The sequence below is a fragment of the Lissotriton vulgaris genome, chromosome 6 (genome assembly GCF_964263255.1).
Source record: "Lissotriton vulgaris chromosome 6, aLisVul1.2, whole genome shotgun sequence".
In the NCBI taxonomy this organism is placed as follows: Eukaryota; Metazoa; Chordata; class Amphibia; order Caudata; family Salamandridae; genus Lissotriton; species Lissotriton vulgaris.
Window position 1 is genome coordinate 1,444,359,447 of NC_141694.1, and position 17,641 is coordinate 1,444,377,087.

The following is a 17,641-nucleotide window of genomic DNA, read 5'->3' on the forward strand; positions in this document are numbered from 1 at the left end:
AGTGAGCTCCAGGCTCTATCCTGTAAACCTCCTTTCCTTTCAGTCCATCCGGACAAGGTTGTGTTGCGGACAAGGCCCTCTTTCCTACCCAAGGTAGTCACGCCCTTCCACATTGGGCAATCCATCACCTTGCCCACCTTCTTTCCGCCTCCGCATCCCTCGAGAGAGGAAGATAGGCTCCACCGTCTGGACCCAAAACGTGCGCTCTCATTCTATCTGGATCGCACACGCCAGTTCCGGGTGGATGACCAACTCTTTGTTGGTTACGTGGGCGCTAAGAAGGGGAAAGAGTTACACAAGCGGACCATCTCGTGATGGATTATCTTGTGTATCCAGGCGTGTTACTCCTTGGCAAAGAAGGAACCCCCTGTTGGGCTAAGGGCTCATTCCACTCGTGCCACAGCGACTACAACTGCCTTGGGCCGAGGTGTGCCCTTGCAGGACATTTGCCAGGCGGCTACGTGGGCCTCGCTGCACACGTTTGCAAGACACTATTGCCTGGACAGCCAAGTCCGGAGGGATGGCTTCTTTGGCCGTTCCGTCCTCCAGGACTTTCTGGTGTGATTATTGGTTTGCAGACCCACCACCGGGGTTGTTATTGCTGGGTTATCTATTCTAAGGTAAGGAATCTATCACTAACGTGTCTCTTTCAGATGCACAATTTACTACTTGTGTAACGATATATCTGTAAGAGACATTAGTTAGTGATAGATTCCTTACCGACCCACCCATCCTCCCTGTTCTGCGAACCGATATCTAGGGTTAAGGTCATCCCCTTTCAGGGCCCTAGTTTCAAGGCACCAGTATTGGTTTTTAGCATAGCTCTGCGTTTCTGGCGCGGAAAAGCTGTGTCTAAGAACTGACGTCAGCACGCGGAGGCGGCGTCTAAGTACTCCGACGGACAACATCATCACGGCGCCCACGACACCGACGACGGACGCGGAGCCGCAGACGACGCCTACCGACGCTCAATGGTACTGCTACGCAAAAGTTTCCGGATCCAGTCTGATGCCTGGGGATATTCTAAGGTAAGGAATCTATCACTAACTAATGTCTCTTACAGATATATCGTTACACAAGTAGTAACTTGTGCTTTGTGTCATTTGAGTGAAGTAGGACTTGCTGTATCATTTGGATGCGCTAAGGCATGCCCACAGGTGTGAAGCTGAGTTGAGGCATGTTTGCTGGTAATCCGCGGGTCTTCGCTATGGGGCTGCTGCGGGTAAACCATATTTATTTGGTAGTCCCTGCCTCTTTTTTGATTTGCTTTCACTGTTGGGTATTGTTTTGGGAATTAATGTTCTACTATAGATGGAGGTGGAGCACTAGTTTGTGTCGGGAGGAAAGAAAAGAGTGTGCTGTTTCTAGACGCAATAACTTATTTTTCCAATGTAGTGAGTGCTCTCCACACATACATACGCAGTTTGCGAAAGGTTTGGCATTTTGGAAAGGTTCAATGGATGAATTAATCATAGTACAGTGCCGGGTAGTCAGTCTGTTGTAGTTAAGGTTCATTAGTAAAGCAAGTTGTACTTTGCTTTGGAATGTTAGGGGGTAGAAATTCCATAGCAGAGTGCTGTCGTGGAGAACATTCCACTGAATGACAGTTGAAGTTGTTCCTCAGAGGGCTTGGCAACAGTGGCTTTGTTGTCTGGTTATAATTACCAATAAACATATTTCCAAACGTCCCTGCATTCCTATTGAATTTCATTGCGACACAGTACCCAGGCATATCTTCCCTGCCTGGGTGTTTTTAGTTAGAAGTCTTGTCTGTTCTCTGGTAAGCAAGACAGGCTCCCGGGCAAGCTCATCAGGAATGATTGGAAGGCAGTTAGAATCCAAGGCCCTCTGGCCCCGGGCAGGCTGGCCACTGCCTTCATAGTGCCCATGTACAATGACGAGATGATTGAAAGGTCCCAAGCACCTTGTCCTTGCCTATATGGAGGAAGGCAACTTGTCATTCTAGTAATTTGTGAACACCGGGGAACAGAAGGAGGACGTTAGAATGAATGTATTTGACCTCCTAGAACCCTTTCTCTGCTTGAAGCTTCAAATTAGGCCTTTTTCAGATTTTTGGGGCAGCCCAGACATCTGGTTGTGTCATTCCCTTCTACTGGGCGCACCACTAGTTGACCATGCCCAGAGGATGGCCATCTGGTCGCACTGTGCCTTCTAGAAATCATTTCTGCTTAAATTGGAGGGATACAGAGGGACTCCGTAGGCTGTGGCCCTGACCTCTGGCCCTGCCTGAGGCCAGGCACAGCCCTGCCCGCCTGCACATCCTCCCAACTGTGAGTGTTTTTCACCCTGGGAAGCAGGTGAGCCCTCCCTGGGCCTGCAGAAATCCGTCCTGGGCTCTCTGATAAATGGCTGTCTGACTCATGGACCAGAGTTGCTAGGGACACAGGCCAGGTCAGTCTGAGCTCTGTTCCAGGGCCAGGTCAGAGCTTTTCAACCTGAAAGAACAGGTCCTGTGGAACCTCTTCTGGGCACTTTGTGGCACAGTGAACTGGAGAATGGATCCCAGGGCCGGGACCTTGAACCCCAGGGCCAGAAGTAGCTCTGACCTGGGACACCGTCAGAACTTCTTATTCCAGCAAAGCAGGGGAGCCTTCCCTGGGCCTGGGTAAGCCACTTATAGGCATTCTGAGGCACGGTAGCCTGATGCATGGGCCTCAGTTCCCGGGGGCACTCATTCAGGGCCCAGGCATGTCTTTTAAGCCCTCAGGCACTGGGTGACACAGCATGCCAGTACAAGCACCCCAGGCAAGTTGCACCAAAATTCTGGCCCCTTGGTCATGACAGAGCTTTTCTTCCCACCGAAAGCAGTACAACTTCCCGGACCCCGCACCATCTGGGAGAGCAACTAGATGGACAGGAGTCTCCCTCAGCCTACTAACCCGGAGTAAACCATGCGCACCAGGTGACAGAGGGCGTTCGAGCAAATGCATCTGATCTTCTGGCGCCCTGGCTAGGCTTGAAGCTTTAAATGAGCCCTCACTGAGACTTTCGAGGCAGCTTGGAATTCTGAACCCTAACCCTGAGTCACCCCCAGAAGTGGCTTGTTTTTTATATTGATTACAAAACGTCACCAGTGACGTTTGCATGGCACATTTTGCACCGCACTTGTGGTTGTGGTAAATGGTTAGCAGGTGTCATTTGGCACGCCCCTAATTATAATTTTGCACACCCCTGATCCTGGGTGCGTCTCACTTGGGTGGTGCTTTTCAGGATGGAGCTTTTTGAGGTGCATAGTGTCTTTTGGAGTGAGTCTTTGCCTGCAAGTGCTGTATTGGCGTTAGTGATGTGATGAGGCCCTCGCATTATGTCACGTGTTTTTATGATGTGCAAGGAGGGAGAGGTGTTTTGTCGATGTTGTCCATTTCCTTTGTTGGAGAGTGGGAACTCGAAATGGCATTTTTTAGTTTGTCTGTGTTACTTCCATTGTATCTTTTTCTGCTTATTAAACTGCATCTACACTATATTATATACAGAGTAAGGTTTACATAAGTGGGCTGCACGATACTTCTGGTTGCATTTTGTTGCACTTTTCACTGGTTCAGTCCTATTTCTAATCTGGCTGCTGTCCCTAAAACCAGCAGCAGTAACTGGTAACAAGCCAGTAGGTGAACTCCGCTAAGGACTGGGGGGTCATTTTTGAGTAGCATATGGTGACGGTTATGGTATTTCTGGGGCAGCATTGAAATCTGGTGGTTGCATTAGACTTTCTGAAAGGCCTGCTTAGCCTGTTTCTTTTGCCATAACTTTATTGTAATTAAAGGGAAGGTGTCAACCTAGCCCGATTAACCAGCACCGGTTAGTTACTTAGATGTCTTACTTTAGATTGCGTGTATGTGTTTGAAAGGTGCAAATAATATCACAACTGTTCAATGAAGTAGCGCTTGTACGGTTGTAAAATGAAACGACCACCAAGTTCCCAAAAGGCGGTGGTAAACAATATGGAGGCGGTGTGTTCTTAATTTAATTTGAAAACCTGCTCCAAAATGGAAGCCGCATGTGCTTACTTACCCCAGTGATGCGCGATAAGCACCGGGCACTGTTAAGGTTCTTTTCCAATGTTGGCGCTTTCTGCTGAGGATTGTAAAAGCTTTCATCTAAACTGCTGGTGGAAGTCTGGGCGCTGTTTTGAGAGAAATGGTTTGGAGAGGATAATTCCAAGGGGAAATCATGGGCTTGTCAGGTGCCGGAAAATATGCCTTCCATTACTTCTGATGTTTTGTAGTGCATTATTTAACAGCTGCGTACACTCACAGCTAGGCTGGGGCACCTATACCTAAGAATGGGCTGGCGCCTGTGTTTATCTGCGGCCTTAAAATATTTTACCCAGTGTAATTATTCCCCTCCTGTTCGGGCCCATTGTACATCCGATTGGGAAATAAGCCTGTTAAACCCCAGGGTCAAGAGCCCTGTTTTATAATATTGAGGCTCCTAGGGCCTTGGGTTATATTATACCACACGCGGTTTACTGTTTGGACTGCTGTGTCATATTATAAAGAGATCTTGAAGGTGTTTTTCTGACTCTCGCCTTGCCTAAAAATAAACCCCCTTTTTGCATCATCAAAAAGAAAACTTCCCCAGAGGCATTAAGTTCGATTTTTATCACCATTCCTTTTCTGCTTTTCCAGCCTGAAATATTCGTCTAGTGATAACCTAGACATTCTATCCACGGTTGAGATTGTTCTGAAAACATCTTTTCTGCTCAATTAAAATGGGCAGGAAACTGTTGTGAAGAAATCTGTCATACCATCAACAGGGTCCTACAGGGTGCATTTGGATTTTGTAGCCTATAAAACATTTTCTTATCCACTAGTTCCAGCTCCAGAACTGGGTTAGTGCTTCTTGGTGTAGGCAAATGTTCGTTTTCAGGCTAGGAAGTTGCTATTATTAGGTATAATTTTTGGGCTAATGTGTTAGACGATGAGGATGAATTCACATTCACCAAAAGCAACCCTATAATTGTTTTGTTAATGATAGTCAAAGGCGTGGGCAACATTGATAATCCTTGCATTTGAATTTTAGGTCACAGCTGGAGCCCCACTCGCAAAGGAATATACAGAAGAGGTAAGAATCCTCATTAAGGGGAGCAGAATATACATGTTGATAATTGTATAATGAATTGAGGTAAAAGTTGACTTTCTTATGGTTTCTTTTGTTACTTGGATACAGTTCACAATTTTATTAGTAAATCCAGAGTTGTGCTTAAGATGTCTTTTCGTTTTGTTTCACAATTCTTTATTCAGATTTTACAAGGGGGAAAACAACAAAAGGATACAATCAGCAGTGTAATGCTACGGCCACCCTTAGGCGCCAGAGAGTATAAGGGTTTATATGATACATAAATAGTAGACAGTACATCAATTGAGTCTATACCCGGGGCAGCCAGTGGGGGGACCTAGGGCAAGGGGGAAACTGGAAAGGGGAGTGACGGGGGAGGCGCGGAAGGGTAGGCAAGGGAGGGGAGACGGAAGGGAATAAGAAGTGGTGGATGAAGTGGAAGTAGTGGTCCCCCAGACTATGGGGAGGGGGTGTGGCACAGGAGGGGAGGGCGGAGAGAGAAGGGGGAAAAGGGTTGGGGGAGAAAAACGGAGGGGAAGAAGAGGGCAGGGGGAGAAAAAGTAGAGAATCAGTAGGGGGAAGTGGGTCAAGGAAAAGTGCATGGGGCAGAGTGAGCCCTTGTAGGGAGACAAGGCCGCAAGCACGACTATGGTCCAAGAAGGCGGCTGATTACCCAGCAGGACCACCCACCATGCAGCCAATGTAGGGCATACAACCCCTGGCTCATTGGAGAAATGGTTTCCAGGTGCGGAGGAAAGTTTCTATGTTGTATTGTAGATTATAAATGACTCGTTCGTATGAGGTCGTCTGGTACAGCCATTCATCATGCTTGAGGGGGTGGGTGGATCGTCAGAGCAGGAGGACTCAGTTTTAAGTTGTTGCCAGCACCAAATAAAGCAGCCAGTGCTCGCAGCGAAACAAGGTTGGGGAATCGGCGAAGTAATGGAGAGCATGACCAACTGCCTCCCAGAAGGGGCGGACGATGGAGCAGTCCGAGAGGATGAGGACCAGGTCCAGCAGCAGCAGTCGAAGTGGGGTAGCAGCGGTGCCATCTGTAGCATCCCCGGGGTCCAGTGCCAGTCCAGGAGACATTTAAAAAGATGGAACTTCAGCTGAGCTTCCCTGTCTCTGTTGCCCAGGACTTCCAGCAGCTCTGCCCAGTCCTGGTTCGTACTCCACCTGGAGGTGGGCCTGCCATTTGATGTGCAAGCTGTCCAGCAGAGGCAGCTAGTATAAGTGTCAGGTCAAAAGGGTGTAGAAGCCGCCCCCTCCGAGAGCGACCCTATGTCTTCCGGAATGAGACCACCGGTAAGGGCAGGAGAGCCCAGGGTGATAATGTGACGCAATTGTAGGTACTGCCAGTATTTACTGGGTGGGAGGCCGAACACCTCCAGCAGTGTCTCGAAGGGCTTGATGGTATATGGTACCCTGGGCACATACCTGTTTACCATACTCCCCAGTCAAGTACCAAGTAACTGATGTGGAGGCCAGTTTTACCCCACAGGCGCCCTTTTTCTTGGAGGGGGGTGTCCACTGAGAGGAGACAGTGGGCATGGGACCAGGATTTGACCATGCCCTGGAGCATAAGGTTCCTGGAGTCTGGTGACCGAGACATCATAGAGGTAAATGGGATGCAGCCCCTGGAGAAATTCCAGGCGGTTACGCTCATTTGCTACCCATAACGGAGGGTCCGTGCCTGTGGGAGCGTATAGGTGAGTTGTGCAAAGTGCAAGGCCAGGGCGTAATGCTCAACAGAGTGTACACCTAATCCACTGCACAAACGGTGGGTTATGAGATGGCCACTGGCCAACCAGTGCCAGGACAGTCACCAGGTGAAGGACCTTATGCCCCTGTCCACTGAGCGCAGGAGCGAAAGGGGCACAAGCAGGGGACTTATGCCCAAGACATAGATGAAGTGTGGCAGGATCGCCATCTTAACTGCCTGTAACCGGCCCCACATCCAGACACTGAAGTGGGACCACTTTTCATTGTCCAGTAGTGTGCATTCCAGCAGTGACCCTTGGTTATCGACCACCATGCGGTTTAGGCCCTGATTGATGTACATCCCCATGTAATTGAGGTGTGCGAGCTTTCACTGAAAGGGGTAGGCAGCTACATCTGTGCTGCGCTCCTGTCCCAATTAATCTTGCAGCCCCAGAGCCTGAAAAGTCTGAGATGGTTACTACAAGTGCAGGGAGCGATCGAAAGAGGTCCAAGAACGTGAGTAGGATGTCATCAGCTTATGGATAGAGGGTTGACACTCCCTCCAGGTGTGGAAATGCCCACCAGCAGTGAGGACTGGTGGAAGGCTACCGCCAGAGGTTCCATGGCCAGGAATAAAAGGAGGGGTGACATCGGGCAACCTTGTCGCATCCCCAAGCGGACCGGGAATGAGTCCGAGAGGAACCACCCCCGCAGTTGACATAGGCGGAGGGGGAGTCATAGAGCTACTGGGCCTTAGCTATAAATTCGGACAGAGCAATGAGAAGTTGGTGTTACCCTAGTGGACAAACCTCTTCCATCATCTCTTCATATGCTTTGACATCGAACCACACACAGTTTCGGAGAGACTGGAAATTCTGGGTAAGAAATAACCCTGGTATGACACTTCGTCCTTTTAAGGAGAGTGAAAGTCACTCCATTAGGAGTAAACCTTCTACTTGTGATGTTAAAGCTCTGACATCGGAGACCCGCCTACATGAGATGAGGCAGAGAAACCTAGTCAACTTAGCTGAAAGCTCTTTCCTGGAGAGAAAATGGTTTGGTTGCCAGGACAGAAACAAGTTGAGCACTTGTTTTGCGTCCCAAAGGACAGAGTAGCGAGGCTCTGGCGGTAAAGAGAGTTGAATACCACGTAACATTCTGCCTACCATCGGGTGCTCGCCCACAGAAGTGTCATTAATCAGCACATGTCCGGAGGATATGGCAGGGCGAAAGGTGTTTATCGACCGGTATGCCATGCCATTGAAAGCCAATTGTGCCAAGGTATTCAGGACATGCGCTACATCTGCGACCAGGGGATTCAAACCCTGTCGCAAACAGCAACAGTACCATCTGCCCCAAGAAGATCTGTACCTCTTGACAGTGCTGTTTGCCCAAGCCTTGGATATGAATGTTTCAGCCTCCTGCGAAATCCCTGGGACCTCCCATCGTCCCCTGAAATCCGCCATGCCATGAGCCACAGCGAGTTCGTCTGCACCAGAGTATGCAGAGCCTTGTTGGGACTCAGTAGGAGAGTCAGAAAGTGGGGGAGTAGGATTGGAGAATCCCAGGAAAGTTTCAGAAGAACTGGAAACCAGACTTGCGACTTCCAACATGGGGTGATTATGACGAACTCCGCTTTTTGTCGCCTGACCTGAGCCGTTGTCCTCGTGATCATCATGAAGGCGTACCCCTTCTCTGAGCTCCAGTCCTGGAGGAAAGCATCTGTGGACACTGCCAAGGGATCTGGTCTATAGCCGAAGAAGCGGGGACGTTGGTGGTCCAATCTCGAAGTGAACAGGTCCACCAAGAAGGGACCCAGGTGGTCGTTCAACATCGCAAATATGCTTGCATCGAGCATCCAAAGTCTGGAATCCCTGAAGTTGTGGGACTAAAAATCCACCTCCTGATTCTCTTGAACCTGGTAAGTATTCTGCTGTGACCGAAACCTGGCTGTTTAGGCAGTACTCCCAGAAACTCGTGGCTATGTCTGAAAGGGCTTTGGATCTGGTGCCTCCTAGGTGGTTTATATATCGGACCACCCAGATGTTGTCCATCTTGAGGATGACACATGACTGCACTGAGTCCCTTGTCCAGCAGCAAATGGCAAAAGACCCCACCAGAAGTTCTAAACAGTTGATATGTAACTTCTGTTTGTCGGGACTCCACAATCCTTCCGTAGAGAGATCCCTACACCTGGCGCCCCAGCCTAACCTGCAGGCATCTGACTCTATAACCAGATCTGGCGCAGAGCTAAAAATTGCGCGGGTGTTCCAGGTCCAGGCTTCCATGGGGTCCAGCCACCATTGGATCTGTTCTCGAGCCTCGCTGAACAGGGCAACTTTATAAGAGTAAGGGAACCCCTTGCGAAGGAAATACGGCTTCAGGAATTATAGAGCCCGATAGTTAAGCGGGCCCGGGAACATGGCTTGGATTGATGCCGAAAGGAGGCCCACCACCCAGCCAGTTGGCGGAGGGACATCTGTTGTCTGGAAAGGACACGTCTTAGTTCATGCCGGATCTTCGCCACCTTCCTGGAGGGAAGGCTTAGAGTGGAGGAGGTGGAATCTATTATGAACCCCAAAAAAGTTATGGACTGGGAGGGCTGTAACAGAGCTGTTTTCTCGCTTACTACAAAGCCTAAGCTCTGAAGCAGATCCACCGCCATCTGAAGATGGGCTGACAGCTGGCACAGGCAAGAACCCATTAGAGGGGGGAGGAGCTTCGCGGGCAACCAAGATGGCCGCGTAAGCTCGGAGCTCCGCGGACCTTCCGATCCTCCGCAACTATCCTGCCTGAAATCCTGATCCACGAGGGTGGATTTTTGTTGCTGATGGTCCACTGAGGCGAGAACCGTTTTCAGATCACGAATCGGTGTTTCCTACGCTGAGCTACGTCGAGTGGGACTCCGTGCCAGTGCAGTGCCATTGTCTCTCCGGACTCCGTCACTACGCACGATCGACCTGCGGAGTGTCTGCCTATCGTCTTCACTGGTGGGGTGTCATTGCCTACAATGTGTTCCTGAGGCGGCCTCCTACTGTCCGGCCCGGACAAGATCTCCGGCTCACCGGGCTCGGGCTTGCCTGGCATAGCCCTTTGTTCCCATCGGACCTAACATGGCGGGCAGAGGGGACCCCGACAAGACATCGGGCAAAGGCGTTTGCGGCAAGTCACAGCAGCAGCAAAACAGGATTGAGCGCTATACCCAGCCAAAGACGCCACCTGTTACCGGACCCTCTGCCACGAACCTCCCGCCTTCGGGCTCGTCGGGCGGCTCGGAGCCTACCCTGAGCGACATCATGGGGGCCATCACTAGTTTCCGGGCGGACATGCAGCAACAGCATGAAGTCCTTACGCATAAAGTGGACACTATGGCCGTCGACCTGACTCTCCTTAGAGCCGATTTGGGTAAAACTAACGATCGAGTCAAGGCCCTGGACATTAAGGCGTCCAGCCTGACGGGCGACGTCTCGGACCTACAGACAGAGGTCAGGAACCTGCAGAGGACCGCGGAACAATTCTCGAGGCGGCTGGAGGATTTTGAGAGCCGTGCCAGGCGGCAGAACGTCCGCATTGTCGGGGTACCGGAGGGTTCGGAAGAGGCGGCGACGGATCTCCTCGTAGAAGACCTAATCAAGACCCATCTGGCACCGCCTGGCCTTAGCAACTTCTTCTCGGTGGAGCGAGCTCACCGAGTGCCGGGTGGCCCGCCGAAGTCGGGCGTGGCGCCTAGACCCATCGTGGCCCGGTTGCTCAATTTCCGAGACAGGGACGCGGTCTTGCAGGCTTCCAGACGGCATGGACCGCTTAAATTTCAGAACGCCGACGTCCATTTCTATCCGGACTTTACCAGGGCGGTACAGCGACAGCGCCAGAGCTACGCCGGGGTGAAGCGAAGACTACGGGACTTGGGGTTTAAATATTCCATGATGTTCCCTGCCAAGCTCCGGATAGAGTATGAGGGCCGTGCCCTCTTCTTTGACTTTGCTGAAAATGTAAGTGACTGGCTGGACACTTTATCGCCGCGCCGAGACGCTCAGGATGAACATGAAGGTGGTGCTGCTGGTGGCCCGGACCTATGAGACTTGGCTCCATAGTGGGTGATTCATCGTTTGTTATTTCTGCCTCATATGACTATCAGATATTGTCTTATTTCACCCTGTTGACTTTCCTGTCTGTACATGGAGGGTGGCGGGGGGTGTTCGCGGAGATTCCTTACTCCTCTGGGTGTCTTCTTGTAGAGTAGTTATGGGGCGACAGGCACAATGCTGGTTGGGGGGGCTTTTCAGTCATATGCAGGGGTGCAGGGTGGGGGGTGCAACTATGCAAGTTTATTTGTTCGTTTGTTTCTTCTCTTTCTCTTTCTTGAGGCAATGGACTGTGTTTTTTACTGTATACTTGATGATTGGGCTGGTGGGGGCCGGGTGGGGCGGGTTGTCGGTTGATGGGGGGTAGGAATTTAAAAGTGCTAAGCTGGAATGTTAATGGGTTGGGTGACCGAGTTAAGAGAGGGGTGGTAATACAATTGATAAAGAGACATATGCCCGATGTTGTACTTCTGCAGGAGACGCATTTGGTAGGGAACTCCTGCAAGGCCCTAAACCGTAAGGGGCTACAAAATGGTCGCCCACTCTGGGTTCTCCGCGGGTTCCCGGGGGGCGGGCATCCTAGTGCGTGCGTCCCTTCCCTTTGAAATAGACGTCACAGTGCTTAATGATAGGGGACGCTACGCCGCTGTGGCGGGACGTTGGGAGGGGCGCTCCCTGGCGTTGCTTTCGGTTTATGTTCCTCCAGGCCTCCAATCCAGCACCTTTCAAGATCTTGGTGGCGCCATCTTGTCCCTGCCTGCGGGCTTATTGATCCTGGGGGGTGACTTCAACTCAGTCTGCTCTGGCACCCTTGATCGCCAACCGCCGAGGGACCTCCGGAATTCCCAAATGTGGCTGCCGGCCTTTCTCGACTCCATGGGTTTGGTGGATAGCTGGCGACTGCTGCATCCCGCGCTCCGCCATTTTTCCTTCCTCTCCAATGCCCATGGGAGTCTGTCCCGTATAGATTATGTCCTTACCCTGGCGGCACATTCGCCTGCCGTGTCTGAGGCCCGTTTTCTGGCACGGGGCGTCTCTGATCACTCTCCGTTGTGGGTCTCGTTCGACTTTGGCATCGTCCTGTCCAGCCGTCCGGTGGCGGTAAACCCTTGGTACTTCCGTAACCACAAGACGCGCGCACTCCTAGCCAAGGCCATCGATTTGTACTTCTCCGAAAATGCTGGTTTGGTTGGCTCGGCGGTCACCCTGTGGGAGGCATTCAAGACTGTGTTGCGGGGCGAGGCCCTGGCTCTCATCGCGGAGGCTAAACGGGCTCGTGATGCCGACCTTGCGCATATTGAAGAGGAAGTCCTGGATCTCGAGTCCCACTTGGGGCCTGAGCCGGACCCTTCTCTCCTACACGACCTCTCCCTAAAACAGTCGGAGTACCATGATCTCGCTACGAATGCCGCCCTGGTCTTGGCCAGGGAACAGCAGGGCCGCATCTATGACGTTGGGGACAAGGCCGGTAAGTTGCTGACCTGGTTGGACAGGCGCGAGGCGGCAAGCCGGGTGGTTCCGGAGATCCGGGGCGAGGACGGAGTGGCGGTCACGGACCCGAGCGCTATTGCCGAGACTTTTGCAGACTACTTCCGGGGCGTCTATACCTCTGGTTCGGACTGCTCCGAGGCTGATTCAGCCGAGTTTCTCTCGACGATTGACCTCCCCTGTCTTTCTGACGAGGAACGTGTAGATATGGATCGGGATATAACCGCGGACGAGATTGCCTTGGCGATCCGCGCCCTGCGGTCGGGTAAAGCTACCGGCCCCAATGGCATACCGGCTGAGTTGTACAAGATTAGGCCGGACGTGGTCTCTCCCCATCTGAGAGCTATGTTCCTGCGGGCTCGGGAGGAGGGTGTCCTCCCCTTGGATCAACGACTGGCCACCATAGTGGTCATTCACAAGGAAGGCAAGCCAAAGGACGTTTGTAGATCCTACCGTCCTATCTCTCTCCTCAACGCGGAACCCAAGATCCTAGCCAAACTGCTTGCAAACCGGCTGGTCGGCGTCATCAGCGACTTGGTGCACCCGGACCAATCGGGTTTTATTCCCCACTGCAACACTGCCCTTAACCTGCGACGCTTGCATGGTGTCATGGCCAGAGCTCACGCCCTGGAGGAACCGGCGTTACTGGCCTCCCTTGATGCCACGATGGCCTTTGACTCCCTGGAGTGGAGCTACCTCTGGGCGGTGTTGACAAAGCTTGGGTTTGGACCGGGCTTCCTGGGCTGGGTGCAGCTTCTTTATGCGTGCCCACTGGCCGCTGTCACAGTTAACGGTCGCATGTCGGCTTCCTTTGCTCTTCATCGTGGCACTAGACAGGGCTGCCCCCTGTCACCACTCCTGTTTGCGCTGGCCCTGGAGCCACTGGCGGCCATGTTACGCTCGCACCCTGACCTGCATGGAATCACCTGGGCCCCGGGTTTTGAAGACAGGGTCTCCCTCTATGCGGACGACATCCTGCTCTATCTTACCTCTCCTTGTAAGTCGCTTATTGTGGCGTGTGACGTACTCCGGCTGTTTGGGCGCTACTCTGGCCTGATTATCAACTGGGCCAAGTCCTCCCTTTACATTCTCAAGGGAGACACGCCACGCCTCCCTAGGGGCTGCAACATACAACTGGCCGGGCAAGGTTTCAGGTACCTGGGAATCTACATATCAGGTAGTCCTAAGGCGCGGTATGACTACAACCTGCTCCCTCCTCTTCAACGACTGCGGAGGGATGTTGATAGTTGGCGCAGGCTTCCGCTTTCTCTCCTGGGCCGGGCGGCATTGTTTAAAATGATGTCCCTGCCCAGGTTTCTATATGCCTTGCAAAATACCCAGGACCTTGTTCCGGCTCGCTACTTTAGAGAGGTTGAGAGCCTGCAACGTGACTTGCTCTGGGGGGGTCAGCCACGCGTCGCCATTCAGAAGCTTACGCTACCGTGGTATGACGGGGGCATCGCTCTACCAGATGTGCGGCGGTACTACTGGTCCTCCCAGCTCACTGCCATCAACCATGGCCTTTATGGCCCCGCGGACAGTCCGGGCTACGCTATGGACAGGTGGCTTTTGCGTGGAGGCAATTACTACCGCGCCCTGTACTCCAGGTCCTTCGACCGGCGCCTTACGGGCCCGACCAAGGCAGCGGTCCACACGTGGCGGACGATTACCAAGATACAGGGCTGGCAGGGCAGACTGACGAGATTCACCCCTCTGTACGATTCTGATATCCTGGGCAAGCTCTGGCACACCAAGGGGCTTGATAAGTGGGACCTTATAGGTATCTCCAGGGTGGAAGACATTGTAGCTAAAGGAGAGGTTAAGACTTTTCCCCAACTGCAGGCTGAATACCACTTGGGTGGAGCAGAGTTTTTCCGATACGCCCAACTGAAACACGCGATAAGTGCCGCTAGGCCAGAGGAGGGCGAAATCCCCGAAAGCTCCCCCTTGGAGGACAGGATTCTGGACGGCCATATGCCTGATAGTGCCATTTCTTTGTCCTACAAGAAGCTGATCAATGTTAGAATTGACCTCCTCCAGCGCTTGAGAGAACAGTGGATAGCCGACGGCCTGGAACTGGACGACGAGGACTGGCAGAGTGCTGTGTCCTCCCCTAAGGAGGTCGCCATTTCCTCGCGTCTGCGACTGGTGCAGTTCAAGATCCTCCACCGGGTATATGTTACCGGCCCCCGGCTTGTGCGCATGGGCTTCTCACCTGATGGCTTTTGTCGTCGTGGCTGTGGAGCCCTTGCTACCTTCATGCATATTTTGTGGGAGTGCCCTGTCATCGCCCCCTACTGGGATAGAGTACACCGAGTAATGAGGGAAGTGACTGGAGTTGAGTTGGCAGCGGAGGCGCGGAGGTGCCTCCTCAACATCTGGGAGCCAAATGACTACAACACGGCGCAGACTCGTTGGGCTACCTTGGGCAACATGGTGGCTAAGCGAGATATAGCGCAGAAATGGGGCTCTAACACGGCCCCCCTGGTGGTGCAATGGAAGGCCAATATGGATTGGTGTATGCTACGTGAGAAAACGGTGTACGCTGCCAGGGGGAGGCCTCAGACATGGAACAAGGTGTGGGGGGCGTGGAATGCTTACAGGGGTGATTTGTGTTTACCACCTGAGCCTCCTCCCTGCGAGGGACACCTGTCACCGTAACCGATGACACCAGCTACTTTACACTTACTGTAATTCTCCTGCTTTCCTTCCCCCCCCCCCCTCCTACATCCTACTTTCCGTTCTTCTCTAGATTCTTACCTGACCTCCGATGCCTCCAACTAACTCATGCGCATTTCTTTTTCCTCCATTGCTTTTCCTATGCGCCCTTTGGCGCTTCTTTCTTGGTTTTTGTTGTTATATATAAAATAAAAAACAACCTGCAATGTTCTGATGTTAATCGTCTTGCACTTTATTTCTCCTGATACCATGCTGCCTTGCCTCCGGGATGTTAGGCTGAATAGCTGTGTGCTTTGCTACAATAAAGGTTTTATAAATTTAAAAAAAAAAAAAAAAGAACCCATTAGAAGGAAATTGTCTAGATACACAATCATCTGTATGCCTAAAGCTCTCAGGAACTCCACCACTGGTTTGAGCACCTGGGTGAAGCACCAAGGGGCAGAAGTCCAGCCGAATGGAAGAGCGGTGAATTCGTAAGTTTGACGCCATACGAACTGGAGAAATCGCCTGTGTGGAAGAAAAACTGGGATTACCAGGTATGCATCCGTGAGATCTAGGCGCACCATCCAATCCGGAGGATGCAAAACATCTCTGAGGAGGTGAATACCCTCCATCTTGAAGTGGTGGTAAACTAGCCATTTGTTAAACTTCCTTAGATTTATAACTGGCCTGCGGCCATCGTCGATCTTGTTGACCAGGAATATCTATACTACTATTATAAAGAGAGAACTGTGTCCTTTGAGCCAGGTAAACTCAAAGTACACCACCAATCGCAACACCCAATACAGCGTTGGAAAGGGGGGGTCCAGTAGATGGACATAGGCTATGAAAAAAATAAAAATAAACGTTATTTAAAAAATAAACAATGAAAAAAAAGTAGTCCCTAAGAATTAGCGCCGGCCGTGTGTGCTAACAACGTGCGTGCTGACATCATCGGAGGACAGGAACGCGAGGAGGAGCGGACAACAGCGCGGGGAGGAGCGGAAAACTTAGCCAGACTGGAGGGAATGAGGTACGTGAACCGCGGAGAAGAGCGGTGAAGTAAGGCGGACTGGAGCGGAATGGAGGACAACAGCGCATGGAGGAGCGGAGAACGTAGCAAGACTGCAGCGCCATGAGGTATGTGAAACGCGGGGAGGAGCGGTGAAGTAGGCGTGGAGGAGCGGTAAGTGAGGCAGAATGGAGCGGGATTGTGGACTGCAGCGGGGCGTGTAGACTGGCTTGGTGTAGTGGGGGGTGGTGAAGTGAGGCGGACTGGAGGGTGCAGACATTTAAGTGAGAGTAGTGGGGGCATTGAAGTGAGGCAGACTGGAGCGGGGGCCTGGGTTTGTGCGACTGGGAGCAAGCGCTGAGGTAAGGTGCGCGCAAGCCTGGAAGGCTGCCCCCAGCCCCTTCTGCCCCAGGCAACGCTGGGGCGGGCTGCTAGTGTTGGGTATAAACCCCCTTGGGTGTGGTGAGGAAGGTGAGATGGCGCCCTTGTTGAGGAGGGATGTAACTTCCTAGTCTACATGGGCAGTCTCTGGGATTGAGAACTGAATGGGACGGGGCCTGGGCCTCTGGACAGGTTCTCCCAGATAATCTGTGGAACCCCTGCACCGTCTGCAGAACTCACGCATCTAGCGTGATGGAAATCCAATCCTGTAAAAAATTTGCCAGCCGTCCCCCTATTTTTAGTTGGGAAGAAGGGAGAACACTCACTGGGACTTGGGGTGGCTTCTGCCCCTCGGAAACCTCTGCCCTTGCCACAACATCCTCTCGTGGGATAAAAATTCCCAAATCTGGACTGGTCTTGATATTTTCTGAAGCCTTGTCCCCTTTGAGCATTCTGGTGAGACTGGTCGAACGGCCCCTTCCTCGACCGGCTCCATGAAAAACACAAGGGAAAACCCTTTTTATGGTTGTCTGGCCCTTGTTTAGTGATGTGAATGTGTTGACAAATTTTCCCAATTATTTGACTAAAGGCTCTCCGAAGAGGCCTCCTTGGGCAATGGCGCCCGCCTCCAAGTCCGCCAGGTCCCCCAATTTTGGGTCAGTATCGCAAGATGCTAGCATCCCACCCCAAGGATGCTAGCATCTTGCACCACTGAAGTGGATTAGGTAGGCATAACACACGTCTTACCTAGCTTGGCGCTGTTCTAACCGTGTGATTTTTTTTTTTATCAGGACCTTAAATATATGGGAGGATTGTGTCCCATGTTGTAACTGTACTGGTGTGATTTACTTAGCGGCATTTCTTTTGAAGACCTCTGTGGTTTTCCGGATACACAAGTAGATGGAGCGACGTGGGTGCCGGTTTGGAATTATCACCGACATCATGTTTACGCCATCTGTGGCCTCACCTGACAGCTACCTGTGTTCTAGTATTCAGAAGTTTCTGTTTTGTTTAACATGTGCCCTACCGGGTTGGAATTCTTACTGGTTCAGGGACTACACTGAGCTTGGAATTTATCATTCAGCCCTGAAGAGTCAGAGACCACTGTCTCTCTGACGAAACACGTGTCGGCTGGCTGCTTTGTTTAACAACCAATCAAAGAAACCAAGATTTCTACGCTGGATTTTGCACCGTTTGCTTTCTATTTACATTTGCATTGCTTGTTTTAAATACTGTA

The 17,641-nt window shown here is 51.8% G+C and overlaps 1 protein-coding gene across 1 annotated transcript in view; it reads left to right on the forward strand.

The window, feature by feature from the left end:
• MTHFD1L (methylenetetrahydrofolate dehydrogenase (NADP+ dependent) 1 like) overlaps positions 1 to 17,641 on the forward strand; it is an 884,753-nt gene that overhangs the window by 543,047 nt on the left and 324,065 nt on the right. The window contains exon 14 of the mRNA XM_086927571.1: positions 5,041 to 5,082. Coding sequence (XP_086783697.1) covers positions 5,041 to 5,082 — 42 coding nt within the window. The remainder of the gene's footprint in view (positions 1 to 5,040; positions 5,083 to 17,641) is intronic.